This window comes from Cloeon dipterum, chromosome 3, assembly GCF_949628265.1.
Source record: "Cloeon dipterum chromosome 3, ieCloDipt1.1, whole genome shotgun sequence".
Lineage (NCBI taxonomy): Eukaryota > Metazoa > Arthropoda > Insecta > Ephemeroptera > Baetidae > Cloeon > Cloeon dipterum.
In genome coordinates, this window is record NC_088788.1 from 16,027,583 (window position 1) to 16,054,050 (window position 26,468).

A 26,468-nucleotide genomic window follows, 5' to 3' on the forward strand; every position below is an offset into this window, starting at 1 on the left:
AAATAAATTTAAACTTCAGTTGTTAATTTATCACAAAGTAATTTTTTCTGTTAGTGTAAAAGCACTTGTCACAAATAAGATCCAACCAAAAGTCCATAAATTTAACTTGTGTCGGACATCTCTACTAATCTGGACTGGCTCCAAATATTTTGGATTTGATTCTCAACCATCAACAGCGATTTTGTCAGCAACAAGAGATGCATGCACACAATGAAAAATTGACTTTTCAGTGATTTAGCCATAGGATTATTACCATCACACGTTCAAAGATAGTAGGAATCGCTTTGTTAGTTGCAGCAGTTTGCTCTCTAGCGCTGAATATTTTATTCAAAATTTTATCCATAAGTAAAACAGTGAATATTTAATTAATAACAGAAAAAATATGGTTGGGAATGTGGGAGTGTAATTGAAAGGGAAAATTTTGCAATTCACGTTTGATAGATCCTCTATTAGCTGCGACCACAGAAAGAATGCATAGCTTAAAAATTTTAAATTGGGGCATGGTTCCCTGGCAAATTAAAAAAAAACGTGACACGTACCGCAAAGTGCGGGAAAATGTATCGTTTTTGCTGAGGTTTATAGCTAAAATCCTGATTAAATTATCAATTTACTGGTTTTGTAGTAATAATCCGTTTTAAAAATGAGTCAAAAAACATAAAATTTATTTTTGGTGCTCCTTTTTAAAAGCTAGAACATTAAAGTAGCCCACAAAAAATCGATAGTCGTTTTTTTCTTTTCGCTATAATTAATAAATTAAATTTTATTTGAATTCTAGCGTATTTTAGCCCTTAAATGGTATTTCAAAATTAGAATCTCTTCTTCAATGTACGTCCCTCATTTGATTGCAGAAGATAACTCTGCACAAACTAAAATCAAAACATAAATTTCCAACACATGAATGGTGTTCCTCCACAGAACACAAAAAATTAAGTTGGAGAAATGCAGTGAGTGAATTGTTAGTAAAATAAAGTCTCGGTGAATATCACAGCTTTTGAAGACCCACGATTTTATTTAAATCATCAATAAGTATAGAAGAAAATTAAATTTATAAATCAATGATATGTTTTTAAATGATATTTTTGTCCATTAAAAACTAAAATTCACGTGCAAAATTGATTCATGTTTTAAAAATAATTTATCTGTGGTAAAATCTCCTCTATTTTATTATGACATTTTTAAATTACTAATATAAAAAGCCTTTATCTATGGGTGAAAATTATTGTGCGGCACGTTACTGTAATATCCACGTGGAAATATCAATTATCAGGAGTCCTACTCATGAATTGTATTTTTTTCTGATTTAGCACTGTCGATGAGCAGAGAACTCGAGTTCGGCCTCATTTAGCGGCATGCGTGCATGCATCGAGGCGTTCAAATTCTCGCCGTTTGCATAGCAGAGGAAAACGGAATTTCCACTCAGGACCCATTTTGCCGCGCGGTGGCGAGTGACCCAATTAGCGGGGCGCGGCAGAAAAATGCAGCTCGTAAATACATCGAGCATGTAGACACGTAAATAAATGGCCGTGTGCAGCTTCAGCGCAGCCAGGGCAGAGCAGAGCAGTGTCCGTCGGCCGGCGCTAATTTTATTTATGGGGTCGGCTGCTCTCCTTGGAAACAATTTGCGAGCGACGCGCTTCTTCTTCTTGCTGCTCGCAATATGCTCTCGACTCGACTTGCGCCCGTATTAATGCCTGCGTCGTAAATCATCGCGAGCAGCGCCGCGCGCAAACTTGGCCGAGATTTCGTAAAGTTGCGAGACACGCTGAATTAATTGGTCAAACTCTCGAAACGTGCCGCTTGGTAAATAAGAAGCCCAACTTGTCCGCCTAATCCGCCCGCCGTGTTTACCGCTTTCCATTCTATCGCACAAAGTCACAGCAATTTCTCTGCAAGGTTTTTTCTATTTTAATAAAAAAGATGAGATCATAACATCATAAGAAATCATTATTTTAAGTTCAGAAAGCACAGTTGCAGGATATTGAGTCCTAAATTCCAGAGCGTAGGTGCCTTAAAATCATAATTATACCGTGACGCCATCTTTGTTGGCGGCTTCATAATTACACAAAGAGGCATGAGTTATTTCGTGAATGAAATTCTGCCTCCTCTGCTCTTCAAATGAGAAAATTGGTTATCTTTCCTAAGAAACAAGAGAGAGGAATGATTGCCGAGGAAATTGAGTCACGGCGGCGCAGGTCAGGGTGGAAAAGGGTGGCAGAAAATTGCGCCATTCACGCCTGTGTTTGTTTGTCATAGTTGACTCTCTCTCTCTCTCTCTCTCTCTCTCTCTCTCTCTCTCTCTCTCTCTCTCTCTCTCTCTCTCTCTCTCTCTCTCTCTCTCTCTCTCTCTCTCTCTCTCTCTCTCTCTCTCTCTCACACTCTTTCACTCTCACTCGCTCTCCGTATTAGGCCGAAATTGCTTATGCTCCTGGCGTGTGAACGCAGCCACGTGCCAGTTGCTGTGTACCTACGCGACGTCTGTCTGCTGCTTCTTTCGTGCCCAGAAGCGGAAAACGCGAGTGTGATGAGATTTCCTGCCCACGCCGCTTTTCTCCATTTTCAAACACCATGTCTGTTTATGTACAAATGGAAATTAATTAAATATGTACAACAGCAAACACTGTAAAAATTAGAGCAATGTCCTCCATGATTTGATACTTCTTTTCCGAAAATTTGGGGAGAGGAAATTCTATACAGAATATGAAAATTTCATCAGCCAAGATATTTGCTCTCTAGCACTGAAATATAAAGCCAAACTTGTACCCATTATGCAATTTATCAATATATTTTCGATTAAATTAAAATTGCAGGTTTCTGGAATTGAAGAATAAACGAATTTAAAAATAAATTCAATCGAAGGCTGTTTCAACGTGAGGCGCATTTGGTTTGGAAGAAAATTCTCCCCAAAAAAGGGTCCAGGCCTTTTCGGAATCCGCTTTTTAGAATTCCACCTGAGCCACCGGCAAGCGTTGCCTGGAGTTTGGATCTTTTTATTTTCGAGACGGTCCAATTGAGAGGCGAGAGTTGTCGAGAGCGACGCGCCATCGCACGCACGCGACATTGTGTGCAGGGGTGTGATCGCACAAAAAGGAGCGTCAAAGGCGCAGATTTGATTAAGAATTCAGTGAATCTGGCGCGGAAATAGAGAGGAGCCAGGCAAGATGCGCGGCGCTCCGTGTTTTTTCCCCTTTGGCCATTCTCACCACGTCGGCCAGGCAACAAAAAACGAGCCCGCACGAGAATTTTTGACACCCGCGGCGCGTCACTCTCTTCTTCCGCTGCGTGCGTCCACCGCCGGCCAAACGGGCAAAAAGCGCAACTTTGACCCTCTTGATTAATTGAACCCGATGATAATATCATTCTCCTCCGTCGCCTTTTAATCTTTTATTTTCTCGCCGCCCGGGGAGCTCGAGAAGAAATATTTTTTGCCCTCCCCCCGATTAAAATAAATCGTTCCCGCGGGACAGTTGCAGAAGTGTCGCCAACAATGCCTGCAGATGAAGCAATAAACACGCGAGCACTGCCCATGAATAACTGCTGTGCAGGTGTTTCTTTATTCCGCACCCGACAAACATATTTATATTGGCAATCTACTTTGCCTGCAAAGTGCACTGCAGCGCCACATAACCGTCGGAAAGGATTCGCGCAGCTGGCCAATCAGCGCTTGTTTTCCCTGACAGGATGCCAATTTTTTGCATCACTGTCACCGCGCAGAACAAACACGCTCGCTGCTTCCGCTGAATCGAGCGCAATAACACTAGTTTATTCGGAATAAAAAAATGCTTCTGGATAGAAGAATGTATTTTGTGCTACGCTGTTATCCATAATATATCGTCCAATTATTTTGCTGTGGTGTTAAATAGTTTTTAAAAACGTATTTTTAATCTTATCAAATAAATCTGTTATATCTTATCATAATTATCATCAATTTCCAAGGATGTCCCACATTACAATTTCTATGTCAATTAAAGGGAGGTTTTTTGATAAAAAAATATAAAATTCATTATTAAATGCAAAAAACTATACATATTAACCCAAATCTGTTCAAATTACATGCTAATTATTCGCCAAACTGAAGAGAATTTAGTTTAAAAATTGTAAAAAGCAACTGAAGTTTGATCTTCAGCAAAAAGGCGATTTTGATTGAATTAGTATTTTTCAATTCACGTCAATTCATATTAATTTCTGATTTATTTTTTGTTTTTTGCTGATTAAAATAATTTTTGTCTCTCTAAAAGACATAAGTTTTACCGCATTCATCTAATTATTAATGAGTTTGTTAACATGATAATCAAACTTCCAGGCCTCTTGCTTGTTTAATAAAGAAAATTTTAGAATTTTCTTTGTTTTCTTCATTTTACAACTTGAAAAGAGCTTAATTGAAATCATGGTCGGGACAGAGAGGCCGGTCTTTGCTCTTCCAGTCGCCTGCGTGCGCAGTGACAGATAACGCGCGCGAGAAAGAGCTGACTCGGACGGTTTGCAAAGCTCTCGAGCATCTCTCGACGCACATGCATCGTCGTCCGTACCCGTACACCCGCCGCCGCCGCATGCAAATCAGGGCAATATTGCGGCGCATCTATATCTGTGCAGCAGAGTGCAGCAACGCAATTTGCATAGTCGATGAGGCTGGCTGGCTGGATGTGCGCTCCGTTCTGACTCTCATCAAAATTACCGGCACGCCCGGCGCAGGAGAAAGAGCTCGGCCGGCGGCGCGGCGCACTTTGCTCCTTTCAGCGCCGTGCACGATTTTTTTTTTTGCAGAAATCCGAGCTCTGCGCAGCGCCTACGCAGCGCATTCTTGCACCAAAAACGTGCGCGTGTTTTCTGAAGAGAAATTCCGATAAAATTAGGCGGCCTCGCAGCGATATATGTACGTGCTTGCTGGCTTTCTTTCGACACACGCGAACATGAAAGCCGACCCGCTTTTTATTAATATTTCGGGCAGAGTGATCACTTAAGCAGGGCGACGAGTCTCCCTTGAGGGTATCAAGTTTAAATTCGGCAAACTGCGAACGCAATGCACCAACGAAGCTAAAAAGCAGAGAACGAGTCTTTTTAAGCCATATTCAGTCTTAAGAGTTTCAACACTCGATTTTTTTTTTAAATTATTAGCAAATTTTACAGCTTATTTATTGGTTATTATTATTTTTATGATCTGCTACCCCAAACTATGACGCAATGACCTTTGTGAAAATTTCCATTGTCTTAATTTAAAACTTTCCCCTTGCTTCCAAGGAAAGATTAACATTTCCACAGCGAAACTCTTTGGTCTTTGGAACCTTCATTCCGATTCATTCCATCGATTTGGTCGAGAGATGCTGGAAATTAGGAGCTAATTAATTCCACGAGGACAAAGTTTGTGCGAGCCTTCAGGCCCGTTTCTTTCTTGCGCGCGCTTTAAACGACAATTAGCGCAGAGTGTCTGCTTTAAAAGCGGCGAGTGTATAATTAATGCAATTTCGGGGCAAAGCCGGCGCCCATTGAGATGCAAATGCGGCTGGCGAAACTTCTTTCGTCTGGCTTAATCTCCCTCCACCGAATCCGTGATGCATGAATTTCGCCGCTTTTTAAGGTGCGTCCGCAAACAATAATAATGGAGATGAGCGGGCGCGGCCATTGTTTTTGCAAAGTTGGCGCATAAAGCAGCAGCAGCAGCAGGCAGCCACTTTTATTCCTCCACACGCCGTTTGTTGTCATGTAAATTGAGCCATTTTACATCCAGCCAGCTCCTTCCAGCCGAGCGGTGCGTGCCAAAAATGCATGTCAAACGCGAATTTTATTCGTTGCCGCACGCTATGGGAAAGGCCGAGAGATACATCCGTTAAACATGTAGCAGAAAAAAGGCTAATACTTTTTTGAGTTGAAAGAATCAGATTTATTTTGCTGCAATCATTTTTAATCCAAAAATTGATACAGGGCAACAATTGAAAATCATTAGAATTGTGGGTTAGTTTTAACAATTAACAATTTGTAAAATTTTCATTTTCCTAGGGTCAGACCCCTGCCAGAACTATGCACTTACTTCCCCGGACATTTTACTTTTTTTCGAACCTTTACATGTTTATATAAATGTTTGATTTATCACCATTCCTGTCCATATACTTGGGGAACTGCCTTCTAATCATATTCAAACCATCGGAACTTAATTGCTCAGAAATTCCTTTACATGGCATGAATCAATCAGGCTGTGGACTAGACATAATTTACATTCATTCGAGTTTACACGGTATTTATGTGAAAAATTATGTAAGCAACGTTAATTCAATTCCATTTTATCCTTCTCTTCCAAACTATAGGCATATTGTGACCCGTACCGTCATTTTCGTGTTTCAGTGGTCGGTGGGCTGAAGGACGTGCGAGTGATCTCACCGGGGGGCGTGCCCGTGGGCGACGCAATCAAGCTCGAGTGCCACTTCGACACAGAGGGCGACCAGCTGTACGCCGTCAAATGGTACAAGGGCAAGAAGGAGTTCTACCGCTACCTGCCCAAGGACAATCCGCCCGGAAAGGTTTTCCCACTCTCCGGCGTCAACGTCAATGTGAGTATCGCCGGCCGATAATTGAGTCGCGCCCTCTCTTTTCTTTCCTTTCCCGCCTGACCGATTTTCGCCCCCCTACCGCGATAGTAGGCGTATGCAGCCCGCGCACCTCGCCGCCCCTGCCGATTGCATACCTCTCCACTTTTGCAGGCGCTCTGTTATGTGCTCGAAATATTTGGCTTTTATTTTTTTACTTTTTTGACGATAAAGATGAATTTAAGTGATTTTTCAGTGTTCATGACGGTAAAGGGCGTGCGAAAAACATTGATTTTTTTCCTCAAAATACTTGTTAGATTATTTGTTTGCTACATATTATTTGAAACGTCTAAAATTTGCTGAGGCGTGGTAGACTGATTTGCTCGTTGTTAATCAAACTTTGCGAGCAATTTCAACATTTTAAGAAGATTTGTGTCAGTTTCAAAAGTTTTAAATATTTTGAAATGTAGCAAAAGAGAATCTTAAAATTGTGAGATTTGGCGCCACGAATAAATGTATGATCGTCTCAAATTCTAACACCATTGAATGATTTTTTTAATGAGAATGAAGAGGACAATAGCAAAAATTCTCATTTCAAAAGTTTTTTAACTAAATAAACTATATTGCATTATATCTGAGGGGGAAGAACAACCGTGGCACGGAAGATCGAGTGTTGCTAAAGAACTTATGCAGAAAACGAACAAAACAAATTTAGTTTCCAGGACAAAGTTTCTTGGAGTGGTTTAAGAATGCTAGAAAATAATGGCTTCTATTTTCTGGTCTAGTCTTCCGAGAAAATGATGTAGCAAGTTGAGGGCTATTAGTCTGCTCGCACGAGCCGTGGTAAAAGAAGAGCCGCTTCGACCTAGTTCATGAAGCGATACACGTCATCGGCGGCATCATATTGAAATAATAATAATCTGGGTGAAAACAAGTGAGCCCATTATCCGCGCGAGAGAGAAAGAGAGTGCAGACTCGAGCTGCTGCGCCTGGGGCTCTCTTTTCACAGCCACTTGTTACAAACTTTTAAGTGGCTTCGATTTTCGAGCCGTTTATTCTCGATTTCGCATAAACACATACCTGGTCGGATTAGTTTTGAGGCCGCGGGCGCGAAACAGCGCGGCCGTGCAATTTAATTACGACGCCGACGACGAGAGTTGAGGGCAAATAATTATTTCGCCCGGCAAGAAAACTCCGCTGCTATATTATTCTCGGTGGAATGTCACAAACAGACGCTGTTGTGTTCTCACTGTTGTTGCGGAAACTGCACACACGCGAGAGACCTTTTTCCGCCGCCCTCGCCCGCCCGCCTGCCTTCGTGTCGCGTGCACTTTCGCAAAACAAATCGCGCCGCGCTTGTTTTGCCGCAAGATCAATGCTTGTTGACTCCGCAGAGGAATTTGCAACCTCAGAAGCGGAGAAAATTACATCCCATCTGAACCTCGGAGAGTTATATAAACACGAATACAACGTAAAACAAACATGGTTGAAATACATATTTTGTATAAATTCCGCACTGCAAGTTGATTTTGCCACAGCTAATGAAGTTTATTTATTTTATTTATTGAGATGCAGACACAAAAAACTACTTAACATTACTAAAAAAGTGTTGCAAAAAATAAATCAGATTAATCCTAGGATAATAGATATTTATTAACTTCTGTTCTATTTCATTTATGTCTCCGATTACTTAAATACCACGAGGCAGCTAGTCCATAGTCTTTGTAGAGCAGAGGGTAATTATTGAAATGGACTAAGCCCTACACCTGCAAATTTCAGAGCAATATTTGATCTAATTTTTTAAAGTAAAATATCATGGAAACAACTAAATCTTTCATAGATAAATCTGAATTATTCAAATTCGATGAGCTCATCTTTTTAAAAAAATTTATTAAAAAAGGTCATAGGACTCAACATCGTTCCTATTCCTCAGCTGGCAGTTTCTTCCTTCAATTATCTTTTTTTCAAGCTTGATAGTACCAATTTGAACCATATAGGAAGAATCTACGCGCATGAACTGGCGGAATGACACGCGCGACGCGCGCCTGGCGCAAACTCTCATGCTAATTTGGAATTTTGACGTTATAGTGGGGGCCATGAAAAGCGGCGTGAGTTCAAATACCCAAGTTTGACGACGCCAGCCGTTTCAGGTGAAAGGGTTGCCATTCAAAAGGTCGGTGTTTACTTTGCCAAGAGGCGAAGATTGAGCCCCGAGTTGCCAAGTGTCGGCCGCACGGCTTTGCCCGAAAACTTTTTAGCTAGAACGCCGCCCCAACAACCAGAGTCCTGCGACGCTCACGTAACTTTGCTCTTTGCTCAGCTGGTTCAATAATTTTTCAGCCAAGCTTGATTTCAAATAAGATAAAACTATTATCGGTGCGATTTTCTGCATTTATAGGATAAAATTTAGTAACTTGAAACTGAAAACTGACCTGAATAAATTAAGCAAAAAATAAAATGACTAAAATGTGCATCTAGATTTTATAGAATGGTCCCGTTAATTAATGATTCTCTAGATCCACATTTCGAGTTAAAAAAATATTTACGAAGTTTCAAACTGCCATAATTTCCTGAAATGTGGTCCCATTTCATTGAACTTGGCATTTTTTAACATGCGCATTGTAAGCAGGAAAAATGGGATGATGAGCAAAATTTCGCAATTTTCCAATAGCGAACTATTCTGGGGAAAATCGCGAGCAGAAATGTAACGACTAGTTGAGTTATAGAAGTTGTAATTTTTTCTTAGGCATTTTTCATAAAATGCATAAAGTCAAGCTTTTTTTACTATTTCAAAACATTTTGATGATAAATACGAGTCAATTTTTAAACCGGATATACCAGGCAATTGGTAAGTGGAAAATATTTTAAGGATGCTAAAAATGCAAATTCCATCAGCTCTCCGATTTTGCCGAGATTTCTGTTCTATCACCCATATCAAAGTGATTCCTGGCAGCAATTAATTCTGAAGCAATTAATTCTGAAACTTAATCGGCATGAAGGGTTCTCAGAAATGTAAAAGGGCTGTAAATCGGCTTCGCAGAAGCCATCTTGCCTGGTTCGGTGCGAATTGTAGTAGCGACAACGCGGCTTTGGCTCGGTTCGGCAGGCAGAACAAGTTAAATGGCACTTCTTGTTGTTGCCACCGCGTGCCACTTTGATGTTGCACACTAGTATAGTGGAATTCGATGCGATGCTCAATCTCATTAAACGAGGCAGGCAGGCTGAAACGCGAGCTGTGAATTAGCGAGGCCTTGCCGACGCCGGCCGGCTCCGGTTGCACACACCGCACGCGGCCGACTTTGCAAACTGTTTCCGCAGAAATGAGGTCCCCGGGGCCCACGTGGGACCAATCAAAAGCGGCCTAATTGCGTGCCTATTTGTTGCCGTCCCTGGGCAAACGGCCGTCCCGCTCGCCGCCACTCTTTGGGGAATTCGCTTCCTGTGAGCACACGACGGCTAATTCCAGTCCTTGCCGGCTCTTCAGTCTGAGTATATTTACCTTAAAGCTTATTTGTTGGTTTAGTTGAGTGTGGCTTTTTTAAAAGATTGACATCTCCGATTTTTGTTTGTGGATTTAGAATAAAAAGGTGCAATTTGTTCCGTGTCCTATGGCTAAAATATTTTCATAAAATTGTTGTGAACCTCTTATTAAAATTGATTTTTTTCCAGACGCAAGGGGAATTGGGAATCTTATATGCATAATTTATATTAAATTTTCTTTAGAATCAATAAAAAATAGTGATCGACAGCATCGCTTCGCATTACGAAATAAATAACGTTGCAGAAGGGAAAGCGGAAAATCTGAGAGATTGGCATATTATGGTACAGTATTTTTTGCTTCCGTGGTTTGTGACGTCGTTCCTCGACCTTTGCGATCCAACAACCAAACCAGTTGACGAGAGTGTAAAAGAGTGGTACGTCAGGTTCATCCTCGAGCTTTTCTCGACGTACGAATCTGAGGGAGTAAGAAAGTCTTCCAAGATTAACATTTTGCAAGATCTTCAGTATTGTGAGGATGAGGAACTTATGGAATCGATTAAGGAAAACGGCGCGATATGCTCAAAAACTACTTTAACAAAATCGCAAAGGTATTTTCCCAAAAAATTGTAGGAAACCTCGCATCTATCAAGATTGTAGAAAAAATTACTGTGTTTTATGAAGTTCTGGACTGGAGCATAGAAATAAAAAAACAATCGCCTTCCTTTCGAGATCAACGAGCCTTTATTGGAACTGGCTGTTGTGGGATTTTTTTCCGCAGGATGGAGCCGGCCATGGAAAAAACTGGTGAAACCCCGCATCAAACTTTTACTAAAAAATCTGAAACATTTCTAAACAATGTCAACCGTGTATTAAAAACTGTCATATAAATCAAATCCTATTATGTGGTATTAATTACTTTAATGATATATTGCACACGCGCTAAAAGACACTCATTCTTGTCCCTTGCAGATAAGCAGGCTAACTGTACCGCATAAATCCTCACATCCAAAAAAATTTATTAGATTTTAAACACTGCTCTTTTAACAAGCCAAGAAAGCAGTCATGTGTGATTTTGCATTAAATTTGGACCAAAAATTATAGTATTAATATATTGAGGGATGATCAAAATCCCAATAATCAATACCTCTCAAGAACACTGCTGGCTCCTTTGGGACTTTTCCCGGATATTGGAGGTGGCCATGGAAAAAGCAAAGTGCTGATGCTGAGGACTGATAAATCAACAAATATCTTGATAACGTTGAAAAGCGCCCATAAAATTGCTCGCGATATTCATTGTAGATTTCCTTGGTATATGAATGAGGCATGTTGAACAAACTCAAAGAGTGATGTTGATGATTGATGAAAACTTTGCTGTCGACAGCTGACGCAGTCCGGCCAGAACCGGGTGGTGATCATGGACGCGCACTTCGGCCTCAGCGACAAGTACCGGTGCGAGGTTTCCGTGGACGCACCCTCCTTCGACACGGCGCTCGTCATGGCTCCTGTATTCGTTGTTGGTGAGTACAGCCCTTTTTAAAATTCGCTCTTTAAGCTTTCACTCAGATCCACATTTTCATCGCGAATGTCAGTTCGATGTATTAATTGGTGCAATTTTCAAAATTACATCTTAAAATAGGCCGTTCCGGTAGCTGGTGACAAGCGCTCCAGCCTTGGAGTGGCCGCGCTATGGACGTTCCACTGCTAATCTAAAAAACTAAAAGCAATTCCACCGTGAATTTTCACAGAACTTGCCTCGTGTGAATAGCTCGATAGGGAGCATATAAAGATAATAATCGAGGTAATGCTTCTTCGGGTAAATAATTTTGAGTAAATATTAATTGTAATTTAGTTAAACACATTTTTTGGTCAAAACCACATCTCTGTAACATGCACAGAATTGGTGTTTTTGTAGATTTTTGTTTCTTGGGGCTTAATTTTCAAAACTCAGTATCTCCGAAACCAAAAATGATATTGGTTAGTATTCTAGTGTAAATTTTCTCAGTCCCATTTACACTAAAATAGAATGACCCTACAGATTTGTTATCAAACTTCAATACATGTACATATTTGCATCTAAAATGCTACCATTCTACCACCTGATTTTTGTCGGAAGTCTCCTAAACTTTAAAATTCAACAATGGATATAAATGTACAAGATTCAATTAAGTCAAAATATTTATTTCATGTTATCTAAATTTTTCATATATATTTTATTTAATCAAATGAGTGTCAGCCGGGTGCTTCTCTCTAAAGCTTTCCCTGCTTTCCCTGCAAAACTCCACTGTTATTGTGCGTGCTAAGTAATATGCGTTTGGACCTGCTGATATTCCGGAGCCTAGCGTAAATAAAGACGAAGGCAATTCGAGAGCGCGGCGCTTGGTGATTAATCAATCGCCATTTTTCGAGCGGCGTCACGGCGGCGGCGCTAATTAAAACGAGATAAATTAGTCGGCGAAGGAGCAAGACAAAGCTGCGCACGCTCTCAGTCTAATTAAATTTTTGTCATAGCTGATTTATGCCGGGCACTTCATACAAATTAATTCTAACAAGATTATTTCCGCCGCGCGTTTTTTCTTCTTCTGCGCTCCCGCCGGTCTCCGCACTCTCGAGTAGACTTATTTCACATTCAGTCGGCAATGTTATTTGTCATCTAAAAGGGAAGGAAGCCATTAATTTCGCGGCTGACACACAGAGAGAGCTTGAGCTTTGTGCGCGCGCGAAAAATGAGAGCACGAGTCACGTTCTGGTTGGTATTCACCGCTCATTTCGCCACCGAGATTGGAAAATAAATTCGCCCCCGCAGCTCGCCGCGCGGTCTTCCTTCGCTCCTTCGACGTCTTTATTACGCGCGCGCCCCTTTCAATTTCTCCCCGCACTCTATTTACATATAGCTTATTGCGTTCTGCGTTCTGCCGGGCAAAAATTGCGTTCGACCTCATGCTTCCAATCGAACAGGCATTTTGGGCAAAAAAACGTCTTGAAGAGCGAAAAATGGTGACAAGTACGGGGGCAGACTTCAAAATGATTTTTAAGAATAAAACTTCTCAAGCGAAAGAAAAAGTTAAGCGCTTGATTCATCTCCAGCGTCAAAAATATATAGCTTGGAAGAAGTCACCACCCTCTCAAGAAGCAATCACTTTTAAATCCTAACTGAAAGCTTTCAAGGATTATGAAAAAAAGAAATGTTTCTTTTAGAGCGCCAGCGAGACCATCCAGAGAAGAGATCGGTTCTTTGATTGGCTATAATATGTATAGACGTAACAATAAGATCGAGACAGCAGTGCCACACAGCCACAGTGACATAGCAGGACAGCCAGTCTTTCGCTTAATTGCGCCGGCTGTCGCTGTGTCGCTGCCGTCTCGATATTAAGCAATCGCCAATCAGAGAACCGCTCCCTTCTCTGATTGGTCGGCGTCGATCTTGTTCCTCTTTTTAACAATTTGAAAGCAAAAACCGCCAAAAAATGGGTTTTTACGTTTCCATCAATTTCTGGCACGTTGTGTCGAATTGCCGAGTGTTTCGTCTGCCTAACCCAATTCTACTCTCAGGAATAGATTAGCTCGGACAAAAAATTGGATTCTACAGCTACTTTAAGAAAATTCACGATACTTCTATAATAATTGCTATGCATGGTAGGATCAAAAACAATTTCTTTGATTTTTTAAAAAAAATCAAACAGACTGAAGTTGATATAGGATCACCCAGGATCCATATAATTATTTTCCTCGTCTTCAATTAGAAGTAGAGATTGTATAAAACATCTGTTCAATCAACGTAAATCGGTGTGGTAATTTCAATCTGCAAGTATCGAAAGGAACATATGTGTCTGTCGGAGGCGAGCTATCTCCGTGTGCAATCAAAGTCTGTGTCGGCGGCTGAGAGAGCGCGCAGTCAGCAGCAGATTACTCTCTTTTTGTGCCGCTGCGATTCACTGAGTTGGCGGCGGCAACGGCGGCGGCGGTCGGCAAGGACCAAAACTTGCCAAGCAAGAAGACGTCTCGTCAGGCGTTTTGATCGGCGCTCAACGAGAAAGAGAGAAGTCAAGTGCGCAGGAGAGAGAGAGAGAGAGAGAGAGAGAGAGAGAGAGAAAGAGAGAGAGAGAGAGAGAGAGAGAGAGAATTAGTGCCAGAGACCAAAACAAGTCTGCTCGCGGCGGCGCGGCATATTTTTATCTATCGAGTTTCCATTCGAGTGCGAGAGCAGGGCTTTCAGCGCGAAAAGTGTTGCGATTCGCACCACCAACGCACTATTCTGCTTCAGGGGATGTGCAACATGGCAGACATCTCTTCCTGTACGGCTCTCGGATCCTAACTTTTATCCAGCTTTATTATACATATTGTGTGAGTGGATTTAACATCAACGCTGGTTAAAACTAATTTTTATTCTTTATAATTAGCATGCTGTCAATAATTGGTATGGTTTTGCATTAAAGTTTAATTTTTCTTCGAAATTGTTTTACTTCGGCTCCTTAAGATAGTTATTTTCTAGACTATAAAATCGATAAACCGATAGAATTAAAAAATTACGCTGGATTTGTCAATTACGATTTTGATAAAGTTGAGGGCCTCGAAAGGTTTTCAGACCTTTTTCTTCATTTGCTTAAAATTAATCATAGCATTCCATACAGTTCTAAATCACATATTGGGTCAAAAATATTAATTTAAAAAAATAATTTGACAACGCGTACAAAAATTCAAAACGCTTCTGGGAAAATCTCACCAAGAATTAATATTACGATGAGATTTTTAAAGTTAAAAAGTGGAAATAACACTGCTACGTCTCTCGAAAAGTGAGATTAAGCGGGGTACATGCATTCTAATTTCCATTCTTGATGTGTTTCACAGCCCGGCTGTCGTTTCCAGCCGGCAATTTATATCGGGGCTGTGTCGCTTTTGCGCGCAAAGCCTCGGAAACACACTGTAAACAAACTCGGTGTGGCATAGAGCTTTGTTATTAGGCGTCTCGCTCGCTCTTTCTCCCTTTCTGCCCCGCGGCTGCAGCATTAGGCTAAGAGTCGCGCCCATTAATCCTTGCGCCATCAAACTAACTTATTGCACCCAGTTACGCACGCGGCACCGAACTAAGTAAAACTCACGGCGCTGTGTCGGTCGGACGTGTTGCCAGCCACCCTGCCGTTTCTGCAGTTTGATCGAGCGAATGAGAGAGAGAGAACTGCTCCCCCACACTTTCAGCGCACTCTGCAAATTGCAAATCGCCACTGTCTACGTAATTCGAGCACAAGCAAGGAAAAGTGCACGTTAGAAATTAGCTGGAATTTCAGGAAAATGAGTTATATATTATGCGTTAGGTCAAACTATAGTCCCTATAGAACTGAGCGTTTTTAAAATACTTTTCTGAAGAGTGAAATACGAATTAATGGACTTTAAGAGCATGAATCAATGGATTTCAAGCAATTTAAAGTGAATTAATTCAGGGCAACAATTGAAACGGCGATAGATCAAAGGTCAAGACGTGTTGAGGTAGTATAGAGATAAGAGACACGACAAAAATAGGGTTGGGGTCGCGGTTAGTTGCGAAACGCAAGAGAGGCAACGTGGTGTATCGTGAATTTAGTTATTTTCGTGGTCTAAATTAATCCTTTCACCATGAAACACCATTTTCAGAATATTTTGTACTGATTTAGGCTAAAAATTCAACTTTTAATAAATTTTGAATATAAAAAATTGCAAGACTCGTGCTCACTTCTGGTGGAAAAGTAAATCCGGAACACATAAAAATATTCTAGAGTCATAAATTCCCACCCAACCCTTCTTACTATTGAGGTAAAAAGCAAAAGCAACTTCAGCTCAGCGAGACTGAGGAAATAACACGCTCAGATCGCTATTTTAATCAAATACATATTTCCATACGTGTGACATAAATTTTTATTTCACAGCAGGAAAAAGCCGAGAGTTAGTATGATCAAGCGCGAGCAATTTTCCTGGGAGACAGTGTTTGTTTTCGCGATGGAAGCTTTTGATTTTCCGCACGGAAGGACACAGTAACGACCGATGGCATAATTGGATGCTTGACGCAAAACATATTATTTCGAGCTGCTTTAAATTCAAAGAGCATGAAAAAAGCAGAGGAGCGCGATATTTTTCGAACTCAATTCCAAGCTGTTATTGAGGCGAACGAGAGTAGGAGGCGGAAAAGTTTTGTCAGGGCTGCAAAAGATCTGGAATGAATCACAATTACGGCTTGAGTTACAATTAGAGGGCCGACGCTTGATTTGCCTGCTCTCGTGCTCAGCTTCCTTTCGCTCTTCATTAGCCCCTTTTATAGAACGCGCTCGCATTGATTCGCTTTTCCAATTCCAACTTTGCAGAATGCCCGTCCGCCGGCTGAGCACTCACTAATTATTCCTGTTGTCCTCCCAAGTCCATTGTCTTTTTTGTAACACAAATAGCTCGCCGTTCTATTTCTCACTTTCCTCTCTCCCTCTCTGCAAATCCAATTTTTCTCGAGTTGATCGAACTTGATGAGAACATGAAAAGGAACATCTTCTCTCTTTATATAAATCTTTCATCTCTCTCCCTCTCCGTGATCAAAAGCCGACCGAGCTGTTTTTCTAGTCTCCACACGACGATTCTCTCAAAGGAGAAACACAAAGTATATGTAATTTAAAACCCGTCCTGGGAAAATCGATCCAAAGCCAGCCGGCTCACGGGCAGTTTAAGTTGCCTGCAGATCAAAGGACAAATTAGTTGCAATTGCAGTGAACGGTGAGGAATAACGATACCGGTAATACGATATTACTTTACTCTTGACGAGATTAGACATATTTTTTACTTTATTGATAATGGTTTTACTTATTGAAGCCACACTTGTAGAGCAGAACATAAAATAGTTAAAGTGGGGAATGAGTTTGTTTTACTCGTTGAAAATAAAATGCATAAAATGTAGCCGTGTAAAAGGAAAAACGATTTTATTACAAAAGATAATAACGGGGACAAAAATTACATTCATTCCAATCCCTAATACATTCTATTTCATAAATGCGGAAATAAATTTTCTAAGAGTAAGAGGATGATAATTTTTCGTGTCCATAAATTCACAAATAAAATAATATCATTATACCCCCTATGATTTAAAATCTCTCTCTCTCTCTCTCTCGGAAAAATCTGCTTTTTAATAAACCGGATGGACGAGAGTTAAGTGAATCCTTGTTTATTTTTTTTCAATTTAGCCTGTAGAGATCCTGGAAAAAACTCGTATAGGTATTTGTAATAATTGATGGCCTGCTATTAAATTCTTTTTTGGGATTACACTCTACCAAAAACCAACAAATTCCGAAGCTGCTTGCGAGAAAATCGATAGAGCATCATTTTTCAAACTCTTCGAAAATCAGTCCGGAAATAGCATCATAGTGTGGCTTGACAATGCGTCTCGTGATTTGCTCTGGCTGTGTGATGTGGAGCTGGGAACGTGCACTCATGATATTTGCCGAGCACAGGCTATTTACCCGCGTGTCGCTCTCTCGACTCGATTCCAAACACGTTTACTTGCTGTACGCGCGGAAAGTGGCTGCGGCACAACACACACACACACACGCTATGGCGATGCATCCCGCAGAGAAATATTCGTCTTTTGTGCCTGCACACGTCCCTCCGTGTTTGAGTGGAGCAAGCTAAATCCTATGTCAATACACACACTCTCTCTCAGCTGCGAATTTCGTCTCTGCCAAGTTCCAGTCGAGCGGAACTGCATAGGAGCGTTGCGAATGTGTGACGAGCCAGGCTGATTACTTCAGCATGCGACAACTTTCCCAGTTCCAAAAGCGAGGGAAGGGAATTGCAGGACCTCTTGATATACACAATTAGCTAAAAGCTCCAAATTGCAGTTTTAATCTTTGTTAAAAGGAAAGGGGACATTCATTTTTTTAGAACCTCTTCTCAGTGCTCAGGTCTTCCCGTGGACTATGGAGTCACCGGGTCTCAGTAACGGGATAACATGGGAGAGGAGCTTAGCTTGGGCCCTATGTGGCAATGATGCCATCTTTTTGCCTACCAGCCCGCTGAGCTATTTGTGCATTTCAAGTCACTTAACTAACTATATATTTAGTCATATATCTGACATCGGGAAGCCAGTATTAGATCCCCGAACTGCAACAAATTTCTCCCATTGCTTTGACACTCTTGAGTATGCCTTAACAATGCGAGCCAACAGGCTGGTTTATATAAATTAAGTTAATTACGCTACTACGCATACCACTCTGAAGTTTTCTCTGAAGTTCACACACGTTATCGGAAAACTTTAAAGTATTAAGCACATCATCTATACATGTTCTAACCCCTGAGGACTTGTTTCAAATTTTAATTTTAAACCAAAACAATAGACCTTGACAAATAATGGTGATAGTACAGTCGAATCCGGTGAGAGGAATCCACAATTTTAAAATTGCACCTCAGGGAGATGATTATTGAGAAATCAAAGTTCAAAAATTGTTCCGCAAAACTCCATCGAAAATAAAAATTAATTTAAGAGCTATTATAATAATAGCCCGAATTACCAGATCATTAAATGCTAAGTTTTGTTCTAGGCTTCCAACTAGTCGTGTAATAGTGGAACGATGTATGCCACCCGCGCTGAATGAATGTTCGGCGGCACAGTTTCCTTTTCTCTGCGAGGCGCACGGGTTAGCATGGTTTTAAATACGGTCTTATGCGAAGTATTAAATTTTATTTAAACCAATTACGTCCTTTTCTAGGCAGGTTACTAATCTTTTCCTTACATCATTACATTTCAAACCAATTACTTAAAATACATACTGAACAAAATGTGAAGATCGCACACAAATATTGTATAATATTTTACGGGTTAACTATAGGGGTTGTTTTGAAAGTTTGTATGAAAATTTCAACTTTGTTAACATATTTATTTTAAGCAATTCAAGTTTTATGTAGCTATAAGAGAATTTGACAATATCGCAAGAAATTTTTTTAAAAAGAAATGCACACCACAGGTAAACAAAAATATCGCGTCTCTTAGAGTTTTTCCTTGCAGCTCATGTAACATTTTCAAGTTCTCAGGGGGATTTATTAAAAAACCGGAGGAACAAGGGAAAATTCTTGGAAACCGTGGGCGCAGCACAGCTGCAGATTTTTTGCAACAAAACACCGGGTGTTTTTGTTGCCGGCGGCAGAAAAGGCTGGTAGATTAAACAACGCCTTTCCTCTCTTCGCATTTTTTGCGCCGGCTGGAAGCGAGAAAGTGCGTTTTCTTCCTCGGCTGGCTTAATTTCGCTCTCCTACCGCGCAGATAATTAGGCGACCTGCCGTCGGGGCGCGATATTGACAGCGGCAGTCGTGTGTCGGAATTGAGTTGGCAAACTTAGCGAATAAAATTTTATTGTTGCACCCCTGGCTCTGGTCTAAATTTTAATAAGATGGCCTCTCGCGGCTTTTTATTGGGCTCGTTTTGGCAGCCCTCTCGCTCGCTCACTCACTCAGGCAGTCAGTCAGCGGGAGCAAGATCGAAAGCAGAGCGAGCGAGCGCGGTAATGAGATTTTGAAGAGAGATGGAGCCGCTCGAGTAATCATCGCACGCAAAGTGGCTGCGCGCCGCAAAAATGGGGTTAAGTAGGCCGATCAAGACCGAATTTCCTCCGATTGCAGGTCGACATGCCATTAACCTACAAATCTCGGATTTCTCCAGCACTGAAATCGCGCCACCCGAAGGCGACATGAAATAAAAATTTATTGACGAAACTTTTTCACTCCTTCTTTATGTATATTTGCTCGTGCCACTCTAAGAGTTATCGATAAAAACGAGAGGGGGAGTGGAATATAGGCCCGAATTCGCAGTGCTGAATCGATGTCGTTTGCATAGGGAGAAGGTGCTCTTCAGAAAGACTTTAATTCATAAAATCCCTTTCGAGATTTTTTCTGCGGGCGATGATACAAGCAAAAAGACACTAACTTCTGGAAATAGCCCATGAAGGTATTATTCACAGAATAACAATTATTGTGCTTCAAAGACTTCAACAAGTGGTCCATTGAATAATAAAAATTGCAACACTTTCAATACGAACCAATGAAAATATATCCAAGTAATAATCAAAAGCCAGATTTGCCCGAATTTCTCAAAAACTTCCTGAAACAAGTAGTTAAGGTAATTAAAATTAAAATCTTGTTAATCGGTTGGTATTGGGCTTGTGAATTTAATTTCTTGTTGAACAAAATTAATCACAATTTATTTAGGCAGACGGTGCTCGCCTAACAGTACAAACTGAAAGATCCGATTAAGAAAAATTGTGTTATTTTAACCCCCTTGAAAAAAGGGGTTAAATCAAAATTTTGAGATCTGATCAAAATTTAATACTTAATCTACAAGGTTACACTATTTTTTTTAGTAATTTTCGTCCATTTTTATCTGCTCCTTGCCTGAACAATCAGAGACAGTTCGTTAAGTAAAATTTACAGAGCACACGGTATAGGAATATTTAGAGAATATCATTGAGTGTAAAAATAGAACAACAGTGACGTTTGGTTCACCTCATCTTGAACCACTGTAAAAATTCAAATCCCTGGTATATATCGGATTTATTTATTTTAGCCTGTGGAATGAGATTGGCCAATCTCTATCATTTCTAGCAGAATTTTCCCTCTTTTCAAAGAAAAATCATTTTCCTGTCTGATTTTCCGACTTTTCCACGCTGCAAGGTGGCTTTCAGTTCAAATGGGCCTGAAAGCTTCGCCGGAGCGGAACGAATATAGAATTTCTCACGCGCGTGCGTCTGCAAAATAAAAGCGGACGTTAAATATTCAAGTGCGTTTTCTGCAAAAGGAAAAGAGCGGGTGTGTGTGTGAGAGAGAGAGGGTAGAAGTTTTGTTCTCGCGCGCCGCCGCACACGCGTACACAGATTTTCACTTAGGGGCGCGTTTTGCATGCAGCCCCATGAATCACTGCGCCTTCCCCGGCCGCATATCGCAGAACGAAAAATCAAACTCGGTTTAAAAGTAGTCAATAGGAAAGGCGGTGTTTGCATCGCGGCCTATCTGATCCAAACTTGTGCACACGTCACTCGCACTTGACGCGCAAAGTTTCCAATATTTTAATGTCAAAACGCGGCAGCGGCGACGTTGGCTGGGGTTGCGGTTCGGCTTTGCCACCCGCGTGAAATCTCGAATCGATCCTTTTTATCTCTGCACGAATTACGACCGCTTTGCTCTGGGAAAGAGTCAGAAACTGCTGCACACGCTGAGAGAAACCGTATCCATCAAAACTTGTGCTCAGTCAAGGGTGCGAAAACGACGCAAGTTTTGAAAACCAAAAACCGTAAATTTGCTTCCACCACGTGCGGAGTGATTGCCTCACATTCAGTGTTCAGTTTCAAAGAGGATACATAAAGAGGAGCAATGGAAGGATTTATTAATTGTGACTCTGGCAAGTGGTTAATAGTTAAATCGATTTTGTAGAAAAGGGAGAGGGAATAAAAAAATATAAGATTTTCTTCCTACCAACGCAAACTTTTCGGGTAAAACGAGGTGAATTGGACTGAACGATGATCAAAGCCTAAAATTAAGGCAAATTAATTATTCGGTATCGACACTCTCTTTGAAATAGTTTCAAAGTTCTAATGAAAACAGTGGAGTAATTAATTAAAAACAAATTTGGTGCTGCTGGAGTAGTTGATATGTTGAAAATCATCAGTGACATCAGTGTCTCTCTTTGTTGAAACTCTTTGAATATCGACAAAATTTCACATACATCAGCGATTCCTTTATTTGTTAGTTTTGTTCTAAAGTTTCTAAGGTAAAATTTAAATAAAAAAAAAAAAAAATAGAAAACACGTTTTACAGGGCAACTGCTATTAACAACCTATTTTGCATTGTCGGTTCAAGAAACTGGATCATTGACTTTGTACTTTGTGCGATCTAGTAAAATGAAATTCATCTTTAAAATATGGAATGGTTAAATAAAGACAAAAATTAACAGATTAATTTCGGATTTTAGACATTTCTCGAAACAAATTTACGATTTATTGGCTTAGTTTGAATTCTTCTCGTCGCGGTTTATTCTATGGTGGGCGAATAATGAGAAAAATTGTGTTGGATGGTGAAATAAATCATGATTGTCAATTAGGATACAGTGATCGCCACTTGATTAGCATGCAAACTTTTGATTACATTTTCCCGGATATTTAAACATCACACAGTGAAATCTATAGCTCTTTACCAATTTAATTAATAAAAAAATAAACAAACATTTTACTCACTATGTATAAAAATGAGATTCTGGAAATTTTCAGTACAGCTCCCCATTAATTTTCAAATATTCCTAGCCAATATGCATATTTATCCTATTTATTTGTCCAGTCTTGTGGCGATATATAGTTTTAACCATTATGCCCTCGGCAGATAAAGGAAAGTAAACTGCCGAATTTATAGCAGCATCTTTTACTCGTGCGCTATAAAACCGAACGTTCGGTTTGTTCGCAGCAAGAAATGAAAAAAGAAGCTGACACGTTAAAAGTTTGCTACTCGCACCGAAAGGATGGAGAAAGCATAAAAACATGTCCGAAATTGTTGTTTGTTAGTGCAATTCGGAGACTGATTGCGCTTTTGGCAAAGGCGGTGAGTGCCGTGCACCCTGATTTATTTATGTTAGCGAGTGCTGTTTCGCGGCGCACGCGGAGAGAGAGAGAGAGAGAGAGAGAGAGAGAGAGAGAGAGAGAGAGAAAGAAGAGAAGAGAAGGGACATATTTTTTTCCCGCCCGGCGTCATAAAAGTTAGCGCAATAGCAACGGAAATTATAGCTGCAGCACAAAAAATTTATTATTTATATATGTACAAAGTTTTGCTGCAAATAAATTCTGCGTTGCCAGAGTGGCTTTTTGCTCTCGCAATCCGCTTGCGACGGCCCGACAAGTGCCGATACAGCCGCCCCCGTGGCAAAACACAAGCAGCGCGGAGATGTTAATTTCGTTTCTTGGTTTCTTCCCGCCGGAATAATGCAAAAGGCACCGCCAGCCGCTCAGCTAACACACCCTGAGATTTTTTTCTGTATACCGGGAGTATTCTATTTTGGGAAACAAGATGTTTGTTTGCACATTGATCTTCCGGCAGCTTTATTAAAGTGGATACTGGTAAAAAATTGCCTTATTCTCTGAAAATTGGGAAAGAGCTAAAATTTTCCCAGTCTGCCTTTTAAATTTCTGTGGAAATCAGCTCCAATGTGTTCATGTAAATCAATTACTGTGTCTACTTATAAAAATCATGATTTTTTTATCATCACGGGGAGGAAATTTATATAGCTCATAATTTAAACACCAATGAATAAATCGCGAAAAAAGTAATCAAAATCAAGCAAATAACATTCGAATTTGATAAAAATTCAGAAAATGCTGAAATGCAACTGATACTCGATCCTAGTTTGATTATTGCAAATTGTTGAGATTATTATTGAAACTAAAATTTTAATCAATTTTGCTAATGGAAGTAAAAAAACCTGGATTGATTTCGATAAATTTAAATGAACGGCGATCTACTTTTGCGCGGCGGAGGGCCGTGTACTTTCTGATTGGCTAACAAAAACAATTTATACCTCCGCCGGCCAATCAGAACGTCCACGGCCCCTCGCCGCGCGCAAATTGGTCGCTTTTAGACTTAAGACAGCGCATAACTCGCTTACTACTCAAACTGGGAGTTTGAATTTGACTTGTTAGGAAACTTTAGTTTTTAACCTATCATCTGTTTTATTCAAAAAACAGTTTTTTCAAGGGAAATAATTTAGCGCTAGTCAGCTAGCTTCCGTCTTTCGACTCGCAATCAGACACAGTATAGAAGAGAATGCCGGCAAGAGACAAATAATAATCGCCAGAGGGTGCTGATGCTGACGGTCCTTGAAGTTGATCTTCTGATATTAGCGCGCTCCAGTTGCGATGCGATTGTCTCCTGCTGAGCAAAGTGCATGCATATATTGCGAGGAGCAGATTGCAATCAAACTATACCAAGAAGTATATAGTGTAATTATCCGATGTCAAAGGGCGTCAGAGTCGCGTCAACAGCTGCGAACGTCGTCTCTCATCTCGCTCGGCAAATAATGCATTCGCACAAAGTGCAAAATAAATACGCAGACTAGTAGGAAATGGATAGAGACGCTTATCAGTTTATAGAAAGCAAGGGGAACGTCCTCTTCTTCTCTCGAGTAAAAATGGCCGACGGCTCTTAATTGACTGAAAAAGTTTCTCCCCAGCTCGTGTATATATGAATGTGCGGCACGTTCTGCCGCAAAGGTGACACTAAACGACATCAGCGCGTCATCTTCGCCGCACCAAGTAAATTAAAAAAGTTGGCGAAACAACGGCAGAAGGGAAAGAAAAGCAGGCTTCCGTTTGTCCGGCACGTCCTGGGGTCGCCGCAATTGGCCAAGATTGGGAAACGGAAGAGGGAAAAAATACATATTATTTCATTCGTCATTGTGAAGCTATCAAAAATATTTCTTTGATAAACAAAGACAAAATTTTGTTGCTCTTGATTTTTTGTCTGACCTAGGAGAAATACACATATAATAAAAAATTGACCAAGTCATGGGAAACTCCTTGATGTTCAAAACTGGTAAGTGCTGATGGTGCCACCGTTCATTTAAAATTTTTGTGTTTTAAACTGAATTTCACATTCAACCCTGCAACTGTGCATTTTTTGGCGTAGAAAGATTCGGTCCAGTCAATCGTGGATAAACAATTTTTCAAGACAAAACATCTTTACTAGCAGTTAATCTTCTACGATTAGCTGAGCGTATTTAGGGTTCTAGGCTCGTCAAATGAAATCTTTGTTGCAGTTGCAGAATTTAATCTGAAATTTCAATACCCGATATTTGGAAAAATTGAAAATTAATGGCAGCGTTGTCTGTTAACGGCATACTGTTGCTGCATATTCTTAAAAATGCTTTCATAAAATTCAAGTATATATTCATGTTATTTCCCTGCTTTACAATTATGTTTTAACGCTCAGACTTTTTGGGTCTAAAATGGCTACCCTTATTTATGACAGAAACGCTCTTCTCTCGACAATATTACACTTCCATTTTTTTATACATTATTTTTAGCTTGCCGCGACGCCGCCGACTTTATGAAGAGTTTAGATTAAAGAGTGCAATGCATGTCGAGTATTTTTACGGCTTTTACTGCCACTCAGGCCGCTGAATTTATCTGCAAGGTAGGCCATTCGCCGCCGTTCGTTTTATCGCCGCTTTAACTTATTGCATCAACTTTTTACTGCGATGCATTTAGATTACAAGTGAAGTGCTGAAAGGATCAACTTCCGTTCCGAATCACTGCGCGTGCATTATCTGCCACCACCGATAAACGCGCGAGGCAAACTGTTGCCTTATCAATTCCGACGATGCTGGTTTCCAGTTTGTTGGAGGAAAATTGATTTTGTGCAGACAGTACTAAATGTTCTAAAATGGCTTTTGTTTATTATTATAGGTCACTTTCATTAATTCACTTTTTAACCTCTGGAAAAAGTTTTAAAATATATAATATATAAGACAATTTTTAGGGCCCATATTTTTGTTTTTGTAAAATATTTTTTTTAGATAATTAAATTTGATATGTTTATGCAAATTTGCAATGTAACCGACTGTTTGTGCATAAAAATCAACATTTTAAACTCTACAACTGGAATAAACATATTATTTTGCACAAAAGCAAGACCTAAATTCATGAAACTTGGAAAAATTAGCTCTAATAAATAAAAAATGTGGGGTTTTATAGCCAATTTAGACGATATCAGACTTTCCCACGGCTCTAGACTGGTTTCAAGATGTTTAAATGGTTTAAAACTGCTTATTTTTAAAAATTTGATGGTCTCATAATGATTGGAAGCACATAAAACAAATAAACAGCCCTTGAAACTCGTCAATTCACAGATAAACTTTAGGACTTAATATTCCAGAGATTATATTGCTTTGTTAAAGCGATGCCATATTTCCCATCTGCGTCCGATTCTTTTTGCTGGAAAGACTGCGGGCCACACGAGTGACAATTTATCTGGCGTGTATGTGTGTGTGTCTAGCTAGTTGCGAGACACGCGCTTCTTTATTATCGCGAGCGCAGCGAGAGCAGCGAGTGGAGAGAATTATACAGAGGGAGTAGAGAGAGAGAAGAGCGCGAGTTGTAAAATATGGGCCGGTCCGCCGCCCACGTCTCCTTTTTGCTGCGCGCCTGTTCTCCACTTTATCATGCAGACTTCACGGCCAGCCCAGCTCTAACTGCCGGGCCATGCTAATGACGAACCAAGGAAGACTCACGCGCGCGCACGCCAAACTAACTTTTATTGGCCGCGCCGCCCGCAGATTTATTGCCCGCGAGAAACTCTCGCCCCGATGAACCCCGTATTGCGCTGCGCAAAAATTGCCAAAAGAAGAGTAGATGTAAAAATGCGAAAGTGCCTCTCATTGAGTTGGAGATTCAAATCTTTAATGTTTGTATTGGATTTGTTCTAGCCTATTGTTTTTGATTTCAT

General features: G+C 40.5%; 1 protein-coding gene across 1 annotated transcript in view; it reads left to right on the forward strand.

The window, feature by feature from the left end:
• Positions 1 to 26,468, forward strand: part of LOC135940060 (uncharacterized) — a 102,310-nt gene that overhangs the window by 55,468 nt on the left and 20,374 nt on the right. Inside the window, exons 2-3 of the mRNA XM_065484731.1 lie at positions 6,334 to 6,539; positions 11,377 to 11,512. Coding sequence (XP_065340803.1) covers positions 6,334 to 6,539; positions 11,377 to 11,512 — 342 coding nt within the window. The remainder of the gene's footprint in view (positions 1 to 6,333; positions 6,540 to 11,376; positions 11,513 to 26,468) is intronic.